The sequence below is a fragment of the Paroedura picta genome, chromosome 15 (assembly GCF_049243985.1).
Source record: "Paroedura picta isolate Pp20150507F chromosome 15, Ppicta_v3.0, whole genome shotgun sequence".
In the NCBI taxonomy this organism is placed as follows: domain Eukaryota; kingdom Metazoa; phylum Chordata; class Lepidosauria; order Squamata; family Gekkonidae; genus Paroedura; species Paroedura picta.
The window spans coordinates 10,693,296-10,707,550 of NC_135383.1; the positions used below are offsets into that span (position 1 = coordinate 10,693,296).

Here is a 14,255-nt window from a genome sequence, read left to right on the forward strand (position 1 = left end):
CACGCTGCAGGGGTAGTCAAAGTGCGGCCCTCCAGATGTCCATGGACTACAATTCCCAGAAGCCCCTGCCAGCAAATGCTGGCAGGGGCTTCTGGGAATTGTAGTCCATGGACATCTGGAGGGCCGCAGTTTGACTACGCCTGGCTCCTTGCACGCCGGCTGGCTGTGGGAGAAGGAGCCTACAAGACGGGGCTGGAGCCAGTCTGCTTGTAGCTGCTGCGCGTGCAGGTATTCGAGATGACTCAGTCTGCACCAGCGGCTCCCTCTCTGGCCTCTCACGCTGCAGGGGATTTGCGTGGCAGGAGCCTCAGCCGGCTGGGACCCACACAAAGGGCTCTCCCCCCCTCCCCTTGGATCCCACCACGCCAGGTTGAGGCTGCAGCACAAATGCACCAACGCCGTAGCTTGTGCAAAAGGCGATCTCGGGCGGACGGGAGGCGGGGGATGTTGCCGCTCGTCCATGTGCTTTCTCGGTATTTAAAGACTGCTGGGAGGGCAGTTCATAAATATTTCAGAGCGTATTAAAGGATGGGAACTGGCAGCAGGCACCTGAGCTGACCCCGGGGGCCTTCCTGCTTTGTCTTGCACGCAGCTGGCTTTGAGGGGCAGCGAACCGACCTCGGAGCCCCAGAGAGAATCCTGTGAGCCTGCCGCCCTCTCTGCAGCTTGCAAGGAGCAATGGTCCCCCACTGGTCCTTCCAGCCAGAGAGACGGGGGGGGCAGGTTGTGCTGCGAGTGAAGCTGTGTGCCAGATGTGCAGGAAATGTTCAGGCCAGCCCACCCCCTCTTGATTACGCTCCATCTCTCTCCCCCTCCCCCTCGAGCTGGGAGGGAATACCGAGTGGCGATGACATAATCCAGGGGCCACCCCATTACATCACCCTTGCGGAACTTCCCCGCTCAAACTCTAGGGGGAGGGAAGGAGCCAATCAGGAAGGCGGCTGTGTTAACCCCTGGGCTGCCGCTTCCCCCTCTGCTGGTCTCTGGCCTTTGGCGCACTCGGAAACAGGAGCGCCATGCAGACCCAGGCCCGAAAGCTGCGGGTGGGGCAATGTCCTGGGTGGGCGAACAGAAGTCCTGGGTGGGCGAACGGGCACAGTCCCCTTACAGAGAAGAGATAAATAGCTCTTTTATCGTGAGATTAAGATGGCCTTCCCATATTGCAGGGGTGGCCAAACCGTGACTTTCCAGAGGTCCATGGACTGCAATTCCCATGAGCTCCTGCCAGTTGGCAAGGGCTCATGGGAATTGCAGTCCGTGGACCTCTGGAGAGCCACAGTCTGGCCACCCCTGTCACATTAGAGGCAGGACAAAGCTTGACCAAGCATAGAAAAGGGGGTGGGGTCACAGGGGATCAGCAAACTGGGAAGGGATCACCAGAATTTCTCGGGCAAAATTTACAATGCCCAGCTGAGCAATCTGTCATTTATCCCTGCCTTACCTCGTGGTTGAGGCATGCTGCATAAATGTTTAAGGTTGTTTTTATTTTGGGATGTATCTATTTCATTTATATTACTCTTTCCCCCACAGTGGCGACCCAAAGCCTCTGACAGTGTTCTCCTCACAGACGTTTGGTCCTCACAACAACTCTCTGAGGTTGGCTAGGCTGAGCGTGTGTGACTGGGACCAAGGTCAGCCAACAAGTTTCTGTAGTGGAGTGGGGATTTGAACCTGGGTCTCCTAGCTATTAATATAAGCACTACACTGGGTTGGCTGTGCCCTGCTAATTTTCAGCCCTGGTCATCAGAAGAACCCGTTCTCCAGGAAGGGAGGCTGTGAGATCCACACAAAATCCTTTCTCCATAACACCTGCTTTTCCCAAAGCCCGTGGAGGTAACTCTTTGTCCTATCCTCCGTGGACAATGAAATCACAGTAATTTGCTCGGTCCCTTCCTCCTCCTCTCTGTCTCTGGGCTGAAATGCAAATTGTAACAGCTTTGGGGCAGGGACCTGACATTTGTTTTTTTGTTTTTTGCTGAAGTTCCTCTTTCGAAAGGGGCCTTGACGGCATGACAGCCCTACAAGGTGGCCCAAGCCGCAGCGCTCCAGCAAGCAAATTTGGCACGGGCAAGAAAGGACGACGAAGGGTGAACTTCACTTGCATACGCAAGCGGGTCTCTGCTGTCAGGCTGGCAAGGTAATCATAAATTGAAGAGTGCCAGATTCTCTGCCAACAGAAAGCTTCCTTGGAGGACGAGGCCAGGAGCCATCTGCGGCTGCAAAGAGGCGAGAGGTTTAGGAGGGAACTGAAAACGGTTTCGCTTCCTGCTGCCATTTTTGGTTGTGCGTTGAGTCAAGCAGGTGCTGCAGATTTTCTAAACAACAACTCCCTGCCAAACCTACTTGGAGACAGAGTGGAAGGCACCCCTTGGGCTGATTTATCCCCCCACAGCACCAAAATCCAGAGAATCTAACAAGGTAGAGCTTGGGAGATGCAGGTGCAGAGAGGATAATTTGAGAGAAGCTCGCCTGCCTATCGATATAAAAATAGAGTCCAATAGCACCTTTAAGACCAACGAAGATTGATTCAAGGTGGGAGCTATCGAGTGTATGCATAGAGTGCACAAAATTAGAGCCCAATAGCAGCTTTAAGACCCACAAAGACCCCCTTCCTCAGACTACTCAAGTGCTTGCACTCGAAAGCTCACACCTTGAATAAATCTTTGTTGGTCTTAAAGGTACTATTGGACTCTATTTTTGTTGTGCTACTTCAGACCAACATCGCAACCCGCTTGAATCTATGTCTGTCATTATGTTCACCTTTTGATCATCTGTGGCCAAAAGGGTTTTGTAGGGGTTTTTTTTTGGGGGGGGGCTGGTTTTGCAAATCCTACAAAACCTGTTGAGGGCAAACCTTTTGCAACACTTCAGTGTGGATCCCACGCATCTCAAGGCTTCCCTGACCTGGTCAGCCCAGGATAGTTGGATCTCATTCGATCCTGGAATCTACATAGGGTTGTTCCTTTGGATAGGAGGCCTCCGAGGAACACCTGGGTCACTACACAGGGTCTGGCAATGGCAAACCAACTCTGAATGCCTTTTGCATGGAAAACCCTACAGGAATGCTGTGAGTCTTCTGTGACTCAAACCCAAGATAAGAGACTGTGGGAGGTTGGGGGGCCAAGAAACCCAAGAAGTGGTGTGATGGTACAGAACAGGGTTGGGAAGCATAGCTGTGGACACGCCCACCTGGGGCCCCTCCCCTTCCTACCCCCTCCAGGCCCAACAGGGGGGGGCAGATCAGAGTGACCACATATATTTATACCACCTAGTAAATGTTTAGCAAATTTTTAAAAATATATACCAGATTAATTAACCCCCACCCATTTGGGAAACCCCTCCAGGGCCATAACAAAACCCCAAGGGTTTCATGAAATACTGGTCGAGAAAACCTACCTTAGAGCCTCCCTGTCCCAAAGCAGTATACCCCTGAATACCAAATATTGCTAACAAACCAAACAAAGCTTTCTTCCTGTCTCCTACAGTCCAGCTCCTACAGGCTCATCCGGCTGGCCATTGCTAGAAAAGGGATGCTAAACCCACTGAGAGCTGATCCTGTGGGTCGCATCTCACGCTTCCCCCCCCTACCCCGAGGGCAATCAGGGAGCTGAATTTCTCCCAGACTGCTGGCAGAGACTTACTTGACTCCTGCAAACAGGAAAGGGCTACTCCGGGGTGCCGAGGTCAGCTTCTTGGCTGGGATCACCTCCTTGCCACCTGCTCGCGGGCCGCCCCGGATGCAGGGCCTACGGCACAGTCTCCTCGGCCTCGCCAAGGCAGGCCTGGGACCGGCGCACACCTCGGAGGACTCCAGCTCTCCCCTCTAAACCCGCCGCACCAAGAGAGGAATTGTCAGGAGTGAGGACCAGACCGTCCACTTCCTGTCGGCTGCTCGCTCCTGTCTGCTCTGCATCTCGGGCCTCCACCGGCCTACCCCCTCCCAGGCAGGAAGCGGCTTTGTAATCGCGACGGGAAAACACACGCTGCACTTCCTCTGTGACCGCCGCCTCTGCACATCATTGGCCCTGCTTAATTGGTCCCCGGGGAGCCATGCAGCTAGCTTTGTGCTCCGGGTCTGTGCAGAGAACGGCATGAACAGCTCTCAAGCCGGTAGGGCCAGAGAGCACAGCCTTCCTTCGCCGAGGGCACGAGCATCCCCCTCCCTGAGGTTTCCCAAGCTCATCCCATGCAATTTCAGCCTCTGGACCCCAAAGCGCGACGCTTCTGTCGTAGTTCCCCGTGACACCGCAAGCGCATGACAGCAGCATGCTCAGGACGCTCGCCACAGCACTGCAGACACACCCGCGCCCCTCTGCTTCAGCTCCAGCCCTTCTCCGTTGGCTTAGTGTGGGCGAGAGAAAGCACAGGCTCGATTCCCAGCATAAACAGAGAAGACGCTCACAGTTCATACAATCAGGGTTGGGCCTTCGGCGTCAGCTCCGTGCCGGACGTGCGGAGAGAGGCTGGCTAGGAGGGAGCAGAATCTCCTGGCTCTTCAGTTTAGCCCAACCAATGTTTACAGCCCCAGGGCCAAAGGGAGGTGGGGGGAGACGGGACAAACGAAACGCAAAGGTGCTGAAGTGTGCATCTCCAAGCACAACTGGAGACCGCCTTTGTCTCAGCTGAGCAGCAGGTTCCAGGTGGTGCGGGCTGTTGAGCCAAGCTTGATGCGTTCCAACCTCCCCTGGTGCATCTGGCTTGGCTCGCTTGCCCAAGTCACCCATAACTGCTGCCCGTTGCCACCAACCGTTCCTCATTGCCGCCCCCCCCCCCATATATCGGCCCTGTTTTGAGACATTCAAGGAAGTGCAAATCACACGTGCTGTTTCATTTTAGATTCGACGGCTTGCAGTTTGCAGAAAGGACTCTCCCCAATTACGGGAACACGCCGGGAGTGAATTAACCAGGCACCTCCGCTTAGGTGACTGGATCAACCTACCAGGAGGTCCGTTCACTCAAAAGAGCACAACTCTGCCGTAGCCCATCTGGGAGGGTTCATCTGCCACCGAATCCCATGCTGACCCTTGGGACCAGTGCGGAATCAGTTCCTCACAGGATGCAGGAAAACTCTTCTGATGCTTTCATGCTAGACTGCTCTGATATTTCTCACTTGAGGTTAGAAGGGAGGGCATCAACCCCTCTAGTTCAGGACACCAGCCAGCCCCCCCCCCAGCTGTCTCAGACAGCCCCTACCTGAAGCAATCGGCATGCCAGTCGGCGTTCAAGGCCTGCAAATATTGACCATCGTAGATGCTGTGGCTGCAGCTGGCGCATATCGGCAGGTCACTTCCTGTGGGGGGGCAGAAAAAGGACACCGGGGGAGGTCAACGCCAGCTCTGCTTGAGCAACTGGGACAGCTACATCGAAATGGCCACACAGTGAGGTGCAAATTCCCAGGAAGGTACTGGGTAGTCAGGACTTCCCACCTCCCACACCACCCTTCCAGGGATGCTATTTCTTTGGTGATCAGAAGCTTTCTGCTGGGATGAAAGAAGGAACGCTTTTGTAAAAGCACGGGGCAATTTCTGTTTTAATAAAAAGCTTCGTCGTTGTCCATGTTGAACCGTGGCCATCCCACTTCCAGTCCTTGGGAAAGAGCAAATAGGGGGTTAAGCTGTCCTTTGCGGGGCAGAAATTAGAACATCCCCCCTTCCAGAGGGTAGAGCAAACCCAGCGGGTCATGGGAGCCTTGAGGCTAGGAATGCCACATTTCCCTGCCCTCTTTTCCCTGGCTGGTGGTAACGGATCAATTCTTGCTTTGTAAAATAAATGGAAGTGTCCCTTGATCTCACGCTGGTGGGGCCAGGGGAAACAGGGCAGGGAATCAAGGGGAAGAGCAGAGGAATGGGGAGATTTGCTTGGTTACCTTGGGGCAGATGCATGTGTGAGATTAAAGCTACCACGGCTTAAACCCCCAAACCTATTTTGATCCTGGACTGCAAACTGTCATGGATGAGGGTGCCTCTAAACATGTCATTCCTTAACCAAAGTGAGCCTTGCCTCTGCTGATCCCAGGCTGGCCACCCAGCCCAAAAGGACTCAGAAAGAAAAGAGCTTTATTTATTTTTTTTGATGGCCCGCTTTTTGCTACCTGAAGGAGTCTCAAAGCAGCTCCCGGTCGGCTCCCCCTTCTCTCCCCACAGCTGACACCCCTGTGAGGCAGGTAAGGCTGAGAGAGCTCTGAGAGAACTGGGGATGGTCAAAGGTCCCCCAGCTGGCTGCACGTGGAGGAGGAGTGGGGAATCAAACCCGGTTCTCCAGATCAGAGGATGCTACTCTTTAACCACGACACCAAGCTAGTCCTCACCAAGGACTAGAAGCCAGATAGGATGGGGTCTTAGATTCCTCCAGATCTTTTAAAATCCTGGTCTTCTCAAACGGCTCCAGCTAGGTGGGCTAACGTGGTGCAGAGCTAGAGCTCCTGAATTTTTAAATCTCAGGTTTGGCTTCCTTGTGCTTTTTATACAGATTATAGGAACTCTTTCACCAGCCTTCTGTTACACCGAGTTGGAAAGCCAGACAGGTAAGTCGGCCAGTTCCGTCCCTGCTATTCGAGCGGAACCCTCATCTCCCCGATCGAAAGGGGGGTGGCATCTCCTCGCTGCCACGAGGCCAGAGAAGGGACTGTCAATCAATTCCGCATCACCTCCTTTTCCCTTCTTGCTTTAAAGTTGATGGTTTGCTGGTGTTCTCCCTAGATTGTTGTGCGATCCCGGTTATGTAACTCGCCACAAATGCCCAAGGAAGGGTTCTGAACCTAGGATGGGCTCCCAAACCCCCACACCTGACGGCGAAGGCGCCCCCAAAGCCCTAAGCCAGCCCCACTGGACCTGCCACCCCTGCCTGCTTGTGTCCTCCCTCCGGCCCGGAAAGAGCTGGAGGGGGGAAGGCGGCAGCACCCTGGACAGCTCCCAGAGGGCTTCTCTCGGTTCTCGGCTCCCAAGCTGGCGCCGAAGGCCCGGCCCGGCGAACGGGACGGGGACCGCGGGGCGCCCCAAGGAAAGGCACTCTGCACGTGCTCAGGGGAGCGGCGCTGCCTTGGGGGGTTGGGGCGCCGCCGGCAACGAAACCCGCCGGGCCTGGCCTCCGGAGGGGCAGGCGGGCGGGCGGAGAAAACTCTTGCAGCCAGAAAGGAGGCACCCCGAACTTGCCGGCTCCCTCCGGTGCTCCTGGCGGGCGACGCGTCAAGGGCACCGCTCCACCTGGGCCGGTCGACCCACTGGTGTCCTCCGCCCGCGTGTGCCGGGCGTGCAATGCAGCAGCAGGCGGCTGGCCGGCCGGCGCAGTTCCTGGCGGGGGCTCAAGGTCACACGTGGGAGGGGGACGCGCGCCTGGAGGCAGGAAGGCCGGCGCCTTCGCCCACCCCCGGGACGCAGCCCGCTGGGGAGGGATGGGGGGGGCACGGGACGCGCGCTGATGTCCGCGGACCCACCTTCGTCCTCTCCCATGGGCTCGTCCCTCCAGGTGCAGCAGAGCAGCATCAACCTCATGCAGCCGCCCCGCCTGGCCCCGTCGGGCAGCAGCGGCAGCAGCGGCGGCGGCGGCGGCGTCTGCTCCCGGGCTCGGCGGCGAAAGGGGCAGGGCTGCGCCGGCTGCGGACTCGCCTAGGCCGACTGCGCGGCAGCCCTGGGGAAATGGGGCGGGGGGAGAGGGGGCGGGCCCAGAGCGAGACCCCCGCCCCGCCCCTCGCGCAACGCCGGGCCGGCAGGAGCCCCGCCCCTCGCGCGCCTGGACCGGGAGGGGGCGCTGAGCCCGTCCGCCTCTCCCGCCAGACAGGGCTCGGCGCGCCCCCTAGCGCTCAGCCTCGGGTGCTGCTTGCAAAAGGAGCAATCCGTCCCTCGCCCAGCCCGGGAGGTCCGGAAAGCCGGCCTGATGGTGTCGCGGTTAAGAGCGGTGGACGCTCATCTGGAGAACCGGGTTCGACCCCCCACTCCTCCTTCCCAGGGTGACCTTGGGCCAGGCACAGTTCTCTTAGGGTCACTATAGGACTGGGGAAAGCCTCTCGTGGCACAGGGTGGTAAAGCAGCAGACATGCTGTTTGAAGCTCTGACGATGAGGCTGGGTGTTCGATCCCAGCAGCCGGCTCAAGGTTGACTCAGCCTTCCATCCTTCCGAAGTTGGTAAAATGAGTACCCAGCTTGCTGGGGGGTAAAACGGTCATGACTGGGGAAGGCATTGGCAAACCACCCCGTATTGAGTCTGCCATGAAAACACTGGAGGGCGTCACCCCAAGAGTCAGACATGACTCAGTGCTTGCACAGGGGATACCTTTACCTTTACATTTATAGGAGTGGGGAAGGGATTTCTATGAATGAGATCAGAGGTTGGGAGAGGGAAATGTTCACACCGACTCAGGAAGGGAAGCTGGGTGGGCAGAGGTGTGGGAGGGGGTCAGGGGGGTGGCACCTGGAGTGTTACCACAGGGAAGGGGAGTTATTTTTAAAACTAGAAGTGTTCCTGTTCTAAAATCTCCCCTTTCTTTAAGTGATGCATCCACACTTAGAACACTATTTTGGTGGGGGGAAATGAAATCTTAGGCGAGGCACTTCAGTGTGCCAGGAATCCATCAGCCCCACCAAGCACTGGCAGCACGATGGCGCTCTTTTGCTGATTGTCCGCACCAGTGGATACTCAAACCAGGACTTTGGGAGATTGCCAGGAAAAAGGGCATCCGGAGACCTTTTTGCATTTTGACCTATAGTGTAAACAAGAGCATTTAGGTGGATTCTCTGGCTGCCCATCACCTGCTACCAGAAGCAAGGACTAGGAAAGGATTTCAGTGCTTGGAATAAGGCCAGACTTAAGATCAGCAGGGCTTCTTTTCCTTGTGTCCCCTCTTCCTCCTATGGATGACGAACACCAAAGAGCATGTGCAGAGTGCATTTCTCCCACTGCAAGTACCCAAAGTCTGTCCCACCTTTTTTGTTTTCAGCTTGTGAGCCATCCCTCTTGCATGCGACGTGCAAATTGGTTCCAGAGGAGGTGGAGAAAAGGAAGACTCTCAGAGGTGTTGTGATTTTAATGTCGACGGATTCACAGCCAACAAGGGATCCCTCTTGCATGCCATTCTCAGGTTCTTTATTTGCAGGTGCACACACACCCAACAGATTTTTCTTTGCTGCCCAGCGATCCCTTGGATTTTATGCATGAGTGCATTTCTCATAACTATTTGACCACTGAGGAGGACCCCTCGGGGTTGAAGCGCATTTGGTCTACACCATGTTGATCTGTTCCATGTGCAGTTAAAGATTTATTACAAAATTTGTAATAAATATTTGCAATTTTTGCAGCTCAACCTTTGGCTTCCTAACTTTTCTGATTTGGTTTCCCTTTTTGGTTTTGCACTGTTGTTCGTTCAAGCTGCCCAAGAGCTGAGCTGGCGGCGATCGAGGCAGAATACCCCTTCCTGCATCTCTACTCCTTGCTCAGCTGCTTACTGGGGCAGAAATAACCCCCGAGTCTTATTAAATTTAGTTGTGAATTTCCTGCATTCTGCAGGGAGTTGACCCTGGAGATCCCTCTCAACTCTATGATTCTAAACCACTTAATTACATCTCAGCTCTTTCTACATTCCTGTGCAGCTGTACTGGGTGCGCAGAATGAAACTGCAGTCACAGCATGCCAGGCCTGGGCTGCATCAGGTCTCAAAGGGTGTTCTGAGTTCAGTCCAGCCTTTCTTGAACTTTTTACCATTGAGAAACCCCTGAAACTTTCTTCAGACTTTGGGAAACTCCAGAAATGGTGCAATTATGCAGAATATGGTTCGGAAGTACAGCTGTGTACATGCCCACCCAGGGACCCTCCCCTTCCCACCCTCTCCAGGCCCAACATAGCCATATATGGTCATATCACCCAATAAATGTTTAACAAATTTAAAAAATGTATAAAAAATCAACTACCACCCATTCAGGAAACCCTTCCAGGGCTCTCAATCAACCTGGTGTAAATGGACCTCATTTTAGTCATTACTTATCCAGGTGGATCCAAATCCCAAATATGGTAGAGTAGTTAGAGAGTGGTCCTAAGATCAAAGGGATCCAGGTTCTAATCTCCAGTCTGCCATGGAGGTTTGCTTGGTAACCTCTGGACTCAACAGATACTCTTTGGAGGAAGAGTATAAATGAAATAAGTCAATATTTGGGAGCGGTTCCCTGATATTAAATTGATCCCGGGTGGTTAACAGGGGTAGCAGTTAACTTTAGTAAGAACACAAGCTCAGAGACACTTCAGTGTATGATTCCTTTATATACTTTAACGCATCCGAACCAGTTTGTGGGTCAGCCTGGAATTTATGTGCCCGCAGGCCTCTGTGCGGATCGGCTCCCAAGAAAACAGAAGGACGTTTCCTTTAAAAAGTTATTTATTAGTTGATTTAATTTTCCGGGGAGAGAAAGCAGTTATGGTTCTTCTTTATAAAAAAAAAAAAAGTGTCCCATCCAAGTTACATCAAAGTGAGTAGCAAAAAACGTGCAGGTCAGCCGTTCATGGACGGGGGATCCGGGAGAGGTGCGGAAGAGCCCGCTCGCTCGGATCTAGACGGATCTAGACGACGTGACGCTGCCCACATTAGATATGCCGGACGCAGATTGGCGGGGCTAATCCGCCAAGGATTTGGCAGCCGGCAGCCACAGGGGGGGGGGATTGAGGTTAATCCCATTGGTGCTGCTGGACTGACCCGAGCTGCTCTCCACGAAAGCAGGCAGCGTATCAGGGTAGGAGTAAAGGGCTCCCTTCCCGTTTAGGGGCTCTGGGTTAATGAGTGGCACCCTCTCCTTCTGTCCCAAGAGGAGCCTGCAGAGATAGACTCGACAGGGGGCCGGGCCATCTGGCCAACAGGGGGCTACTGACCCCCCACGTGTGGTCACGGGGCTCAAGAGCAGGTTAAAGTGCTGGGGCAGCCCCCTCCAAATGCAGCCTCTCCTTGGCTGCAGCACCAAAGAGCCCCAGGGAGTGTGGAAGGCAGAGATGGGGTGTTCCCCACGGGATGGTCATAGCACCAGTGAGAGGGACAAAGGAGAAGGGTCTGGCTGGGGGGGGGGGCGAGGCACGAGGTGGCGGAGGTGGTGGTGGTGGTGGAGTCTCTGCTGTACTTGGGGTGGGGAGGATCTCGTTAAGGCAGCAACCAGGCAGTAGCACCAAAGTTTATGAGGTGAATGGTGTGGTCCAGCAGGGCTACTTTTACTTGCGGCCAGCTCCTCCTGCGGGAGAAAGAAGAGCGTCACCACAGGGCGGAAGAAGGGAAAGCACAACTCATAGCAGCTGGTCTATGGCTGGTGCGGATCAAAATTTGGAGGGTGAGAGTGGAGGGGGGGGGGTCATTGGGTTGGATCCTACCAGTTTTTCTGGAGGGCGGGGGAGAAAACCCAACCTGAGATGCTGGAATGCTGCTGCTGGTCAGAGTAGACAATACTGACCTTGACTGGCCAAGACAGTGTCTGCTGACTCAGTGTCAGGCAGCTTTACGTGACCATATGTTCCCCTACCATCTTCTTAAATTTGGACAGCAATCTAATCTGTTCCTGTTTGCATCTTGAGGTATTTGTGAACTGTGCCCAGAACTGGAACTCGGGACAAGGAGCAGAAGGTATAGATTTCATTGGTCCAGTCCAACTGAACCCCTCTGAACTCTATTAAACATCAGAGTTTAAGAACTGGGGAAATGCCCCTGTTTTGTTTTGTTTTTTTCCTTCTTGTCAGTGATTTCAGTCCCCTGTTTCACTGTTCTAAATGCACGGTGCATTTACACATCTAATACATTTTGCATGATGCTAATTTACTGAAAAGGCTCACATTTTACAGGAGTGATTTGGTTATGAGGGAACAGGAACAAAAGTAATGTGGGTTCAATTTGCACAAAGGAGAACTGAAATCACAGTGGATATTTTTGTACGAGGGATGACAGTGGTGAAATCCTCCCTACTGAGAACTGCACCACAGAGGTAAGACCAAGGCAAAGTGAATTAGGAGCATGGGTTAAGTAGAGGTCCCCTTCCTCATCGAATGTCTGGGCACTTCTGGAATCTTGAGAACGTGGATCAGGTGCGCCACAAAATAGAAGGGCCCAGCCAAACACAAAATGGCTGCCATGAGGAATGGCCCAGCCAACCACAAAATGGCTGCCAAGGGGAAGGGCCCAGCCAACCACAAAATGGCTGCCAAGGGGAAGGGCCCAGCCAACCACAAAATGGCTGCCGTGGGGAAGGGCCCAGCCAACCACAAAATGGCTGCCATGAGGATGGGAAATGGATCTTCAGAGGCTGTATTTCATAGCATCATGTCATGCTGAAGTGCCTCCTCCACCCAACCCCCTTCTTTGCCAAGCTCTGCACTCAAATCTCACAGATATCTCTAGTTCAAAACACCCTGCTGCAAGAACTGTCCAGGGCCACAACTCAGGGCTGCCGGAAGCACTTCCCGAATTTTCTCTTGATGTGCTTCGCATCATCTTCTCTGAATTCTAGAACTGCATGACCCTTCTTGCGTGGGGTGACAAGTCCCCTGGAAGCTGCCACCCCACAAATTGCAGGAGGAACAACACCTACCTCTGTAGCCCAGTGCGCCCAGAGCTCCATATTGCTTGGGGGGTTTGCCTGTGGGGAGGGAAGGAAGCAGTGGTGAGGCAAGCAGCCTGCCCCTTTGGGTCTTCCTCCCCCGGCCCCCAAGCAAAGAAGGACACTTACCACCATAGCCCAATTGGCCACCTGCTCCACCTGCCAACCAAATACAAACAGGAGAATCTCATTAAGGCAGCAATGTCTCAATGTGAACAGCTCCCCCTGCCTTACACCACCCCATAACACAAATGACCGTCTTTCCCCTCCAGTGCAACACAGTTGGCTCTTTGAGGAAGAGTCTGCATCACTCCCATGAACCGATAACTTTGCATTATTCAGTTGCTTAGAACTAGTTGTGTGTGTGTGTGTGTGTGTGTGTGTGTGTGTGTGTGTGGAGGGGGGGCACACAGTATTGCATGTGGTGTAGCCCGACCCAGGGGAGATTTTCAGTCTCCCTTCCCTCCCTCCCCCAGCACAGCTGTCACCTCTTTTGCTCCTCATTTACACTTACCTCCATAGCCCTGCTGGCCGGCTCCTCCTCCTGCCAACCAAATACAAACAGGAGAATCTGGTTAAAGCAGCAACATTCCCCATGTGAATGGCTCCCCCTGCCTTACGCCACCCCATAACACAAATGACCATGTCAGGCATCCCAGGGGGAAAAAAATAAGGAAGCCCCATGCATATGTTCCAATGTGAAGAAGAAGAGCTGGGCCTAGTCTGCACACATAGTGATAATGCACTTTCAATGTGCTTTGGCAGCTGGATTTTCCTGTGCAGAACAGGAAAATCTACTTCTAAAGTGCATTGAAAGTGCATTATCTATTGTGTGCAGACACGGCCCTAGATTCTTTTACTCCGCTTTTTATTACCGAAGGGAGTCTCAAAGAGGCTTGTGATCACTTTCCCTTCCTCTCTCCACAACAGACACCCTGCGAGGTAGGGAGGTTTCTTTGCATTACTAGGTTGCTTAGTACTAGTAGTGTATGTGTGTGTGTGTGTGTGTGGAGAGGGGACACACAGTATTGCATGTGGTGCAGCCTTCCCTCCCCCCAGCACAGCTGTCACTTCATTTGCACTGATCCCATGAACCCTTTCAGTGACCATCACTGGCCCTTTGGGGGAAGGTCTTCCTTCCTTTCACTCCACCACCCAGCTCCAAAGGAAGCTAATCCGGATAACGTACCTGGATAAATGGGGGACAATGACAAGCCAGGGATAACACCCCCTGCAATGGAAGGAAGTGAGGGTCAAAAGAGGTTTGAGGGGCAAGAAGAAGAAGAAGAAGTTGGTTCTTATATGCCACTTTTCTCTACCTGGAGGCTCAAACTGGCTTACAGTCGCCTTCCCTTTCCTCTCCCCACAACAGACACCCTGTGAGGTGGGTGAGGCTGAGAGAGCCCTGATATTACTGAAGAAGAAGAAGAGTTGGTTCTTATATGCCGCTTTTCTCTACCCAAAGGATGCTCAAAGCGGCTTAATATCGCCTTCCCTTTCCTCTCCTCACCCTGTGAGGTGGGTGAGGCTGAGAGAGCCCTGATACCACTACCTGGTCAGAACAGTTTTTATCAGTGCCGTGGCGAGCCCAAGGTCACCCAGCTGGCTGCATGTGGGGGAGCGCAGAATCGAACGCGGCATTCCAGATTAGAAGTCCGCACTCCTAACCACTACACCAAACTGGCAAGCAGGCCATATGTCTGA

The 14,255-nt window shown here is 53.9% G+C and overlaps 3 protein-coding genes across 18 annotated transcripts in view; 1 reads left to right on the plus strand and 2 right to left on the minus strand.

Annotated features, from left to right (window-relative positions):
- The window catches only part of LIMK1 (LIM domain kinase 1), a 27,809-nt gene extending 20,177 nt beyond the window's left edge, over nucleotides 1-7,632 (minus strand). Inside the window, exons 1-2 of the mRNA XM_077311628.1 lie at nucleotides 7,433-7,632; nucleotides 5,194-5,290 (exon numbers count right to left, since the gene is read on the minus strand). Of these exons, the coding sequence (XP_077167743.1) occupies nucleotides 5,194-5,290; nucleotides 7,433-7,490 (155 nt within the window). The 5' untranslated portion in view covers nucleotides 7,491-7,632. The remainder of the gene's footprint in view (nucleotides 1-5,193; nucleotides 5,291-7,432) is intronic.
- Nucleotides 1-9,222, plus strand: part of LOC143824389 (uncharacterized) — a 17,905-nt gene extending 8,683 nt beyond the window's left edge. For 2 of the 4 annotated variants that reach the window (XM_077311631.1, XM_077311630.1), the window contains exons 3-4: nucleotides 1,982-2,137; nucleotides 4,837-5,513. In XM_077311631.1, coding sequence (XP_077167746.1) covers nucleotides 1,982-2,137; nucleotides 4,837-4,903 — 223 coding nt within the window. In that variant the 3' untranslated portion in view covers nucleotides 4,904-5,513. Of the gene's footprint in view, nucleotides 1-1,981; nucleotides 2,138-4,836; nucleotides 5,514-6,468; nucleotides 6,524-8,932 lie in introns of those variants that run through there. The other 2 variants (XM_077311632.1, XM_077311633.1) reach the window with 2 other exon arrangements.
- Nucleotides 9,223-11,024: 1,802 nt separating this feature from the next.
- The window catches only part of ELN (elastin), a 66,383-nt gene continuing 63,152 nt past the window's right edge, over nucleotides 11,025-14,255 (minus strand). For all 13 annotated transcript variants that reach the window (XM_077311271.1, XM_077311270.1, XM_077311269.1 and 10 more), the window contains 5 exons: nucleotides 13,741-13,782; nucleotides 13,066-13,095; nucleotides 12,681-12,710; nucleotides 12,543-12,590; nucleotides 11,025-11,198 (listed from right to left, as the gene is read on the minus strand). In XM_077311271.1, coding sequence (XP_077167386.1) covers nucleotides 11,179-11,198; nucleotides 12,543-12,590; nucleotides 12,681-12,710; nucleotides 13,066-13,095; nucleotides 13,741-13,782 — 170 coding nt within the window. In that variant the 3' untranslated portion in view covers nucleotides 11,025-11,178. The remainder of the gene's footprint in view (nucleotides 11,199-12,542; nucleotides 12,591-12,680; nucleotides 12,711-13,065; nucleotides 13,096-13,740; nucleotides 13,783-14,255) is intronic.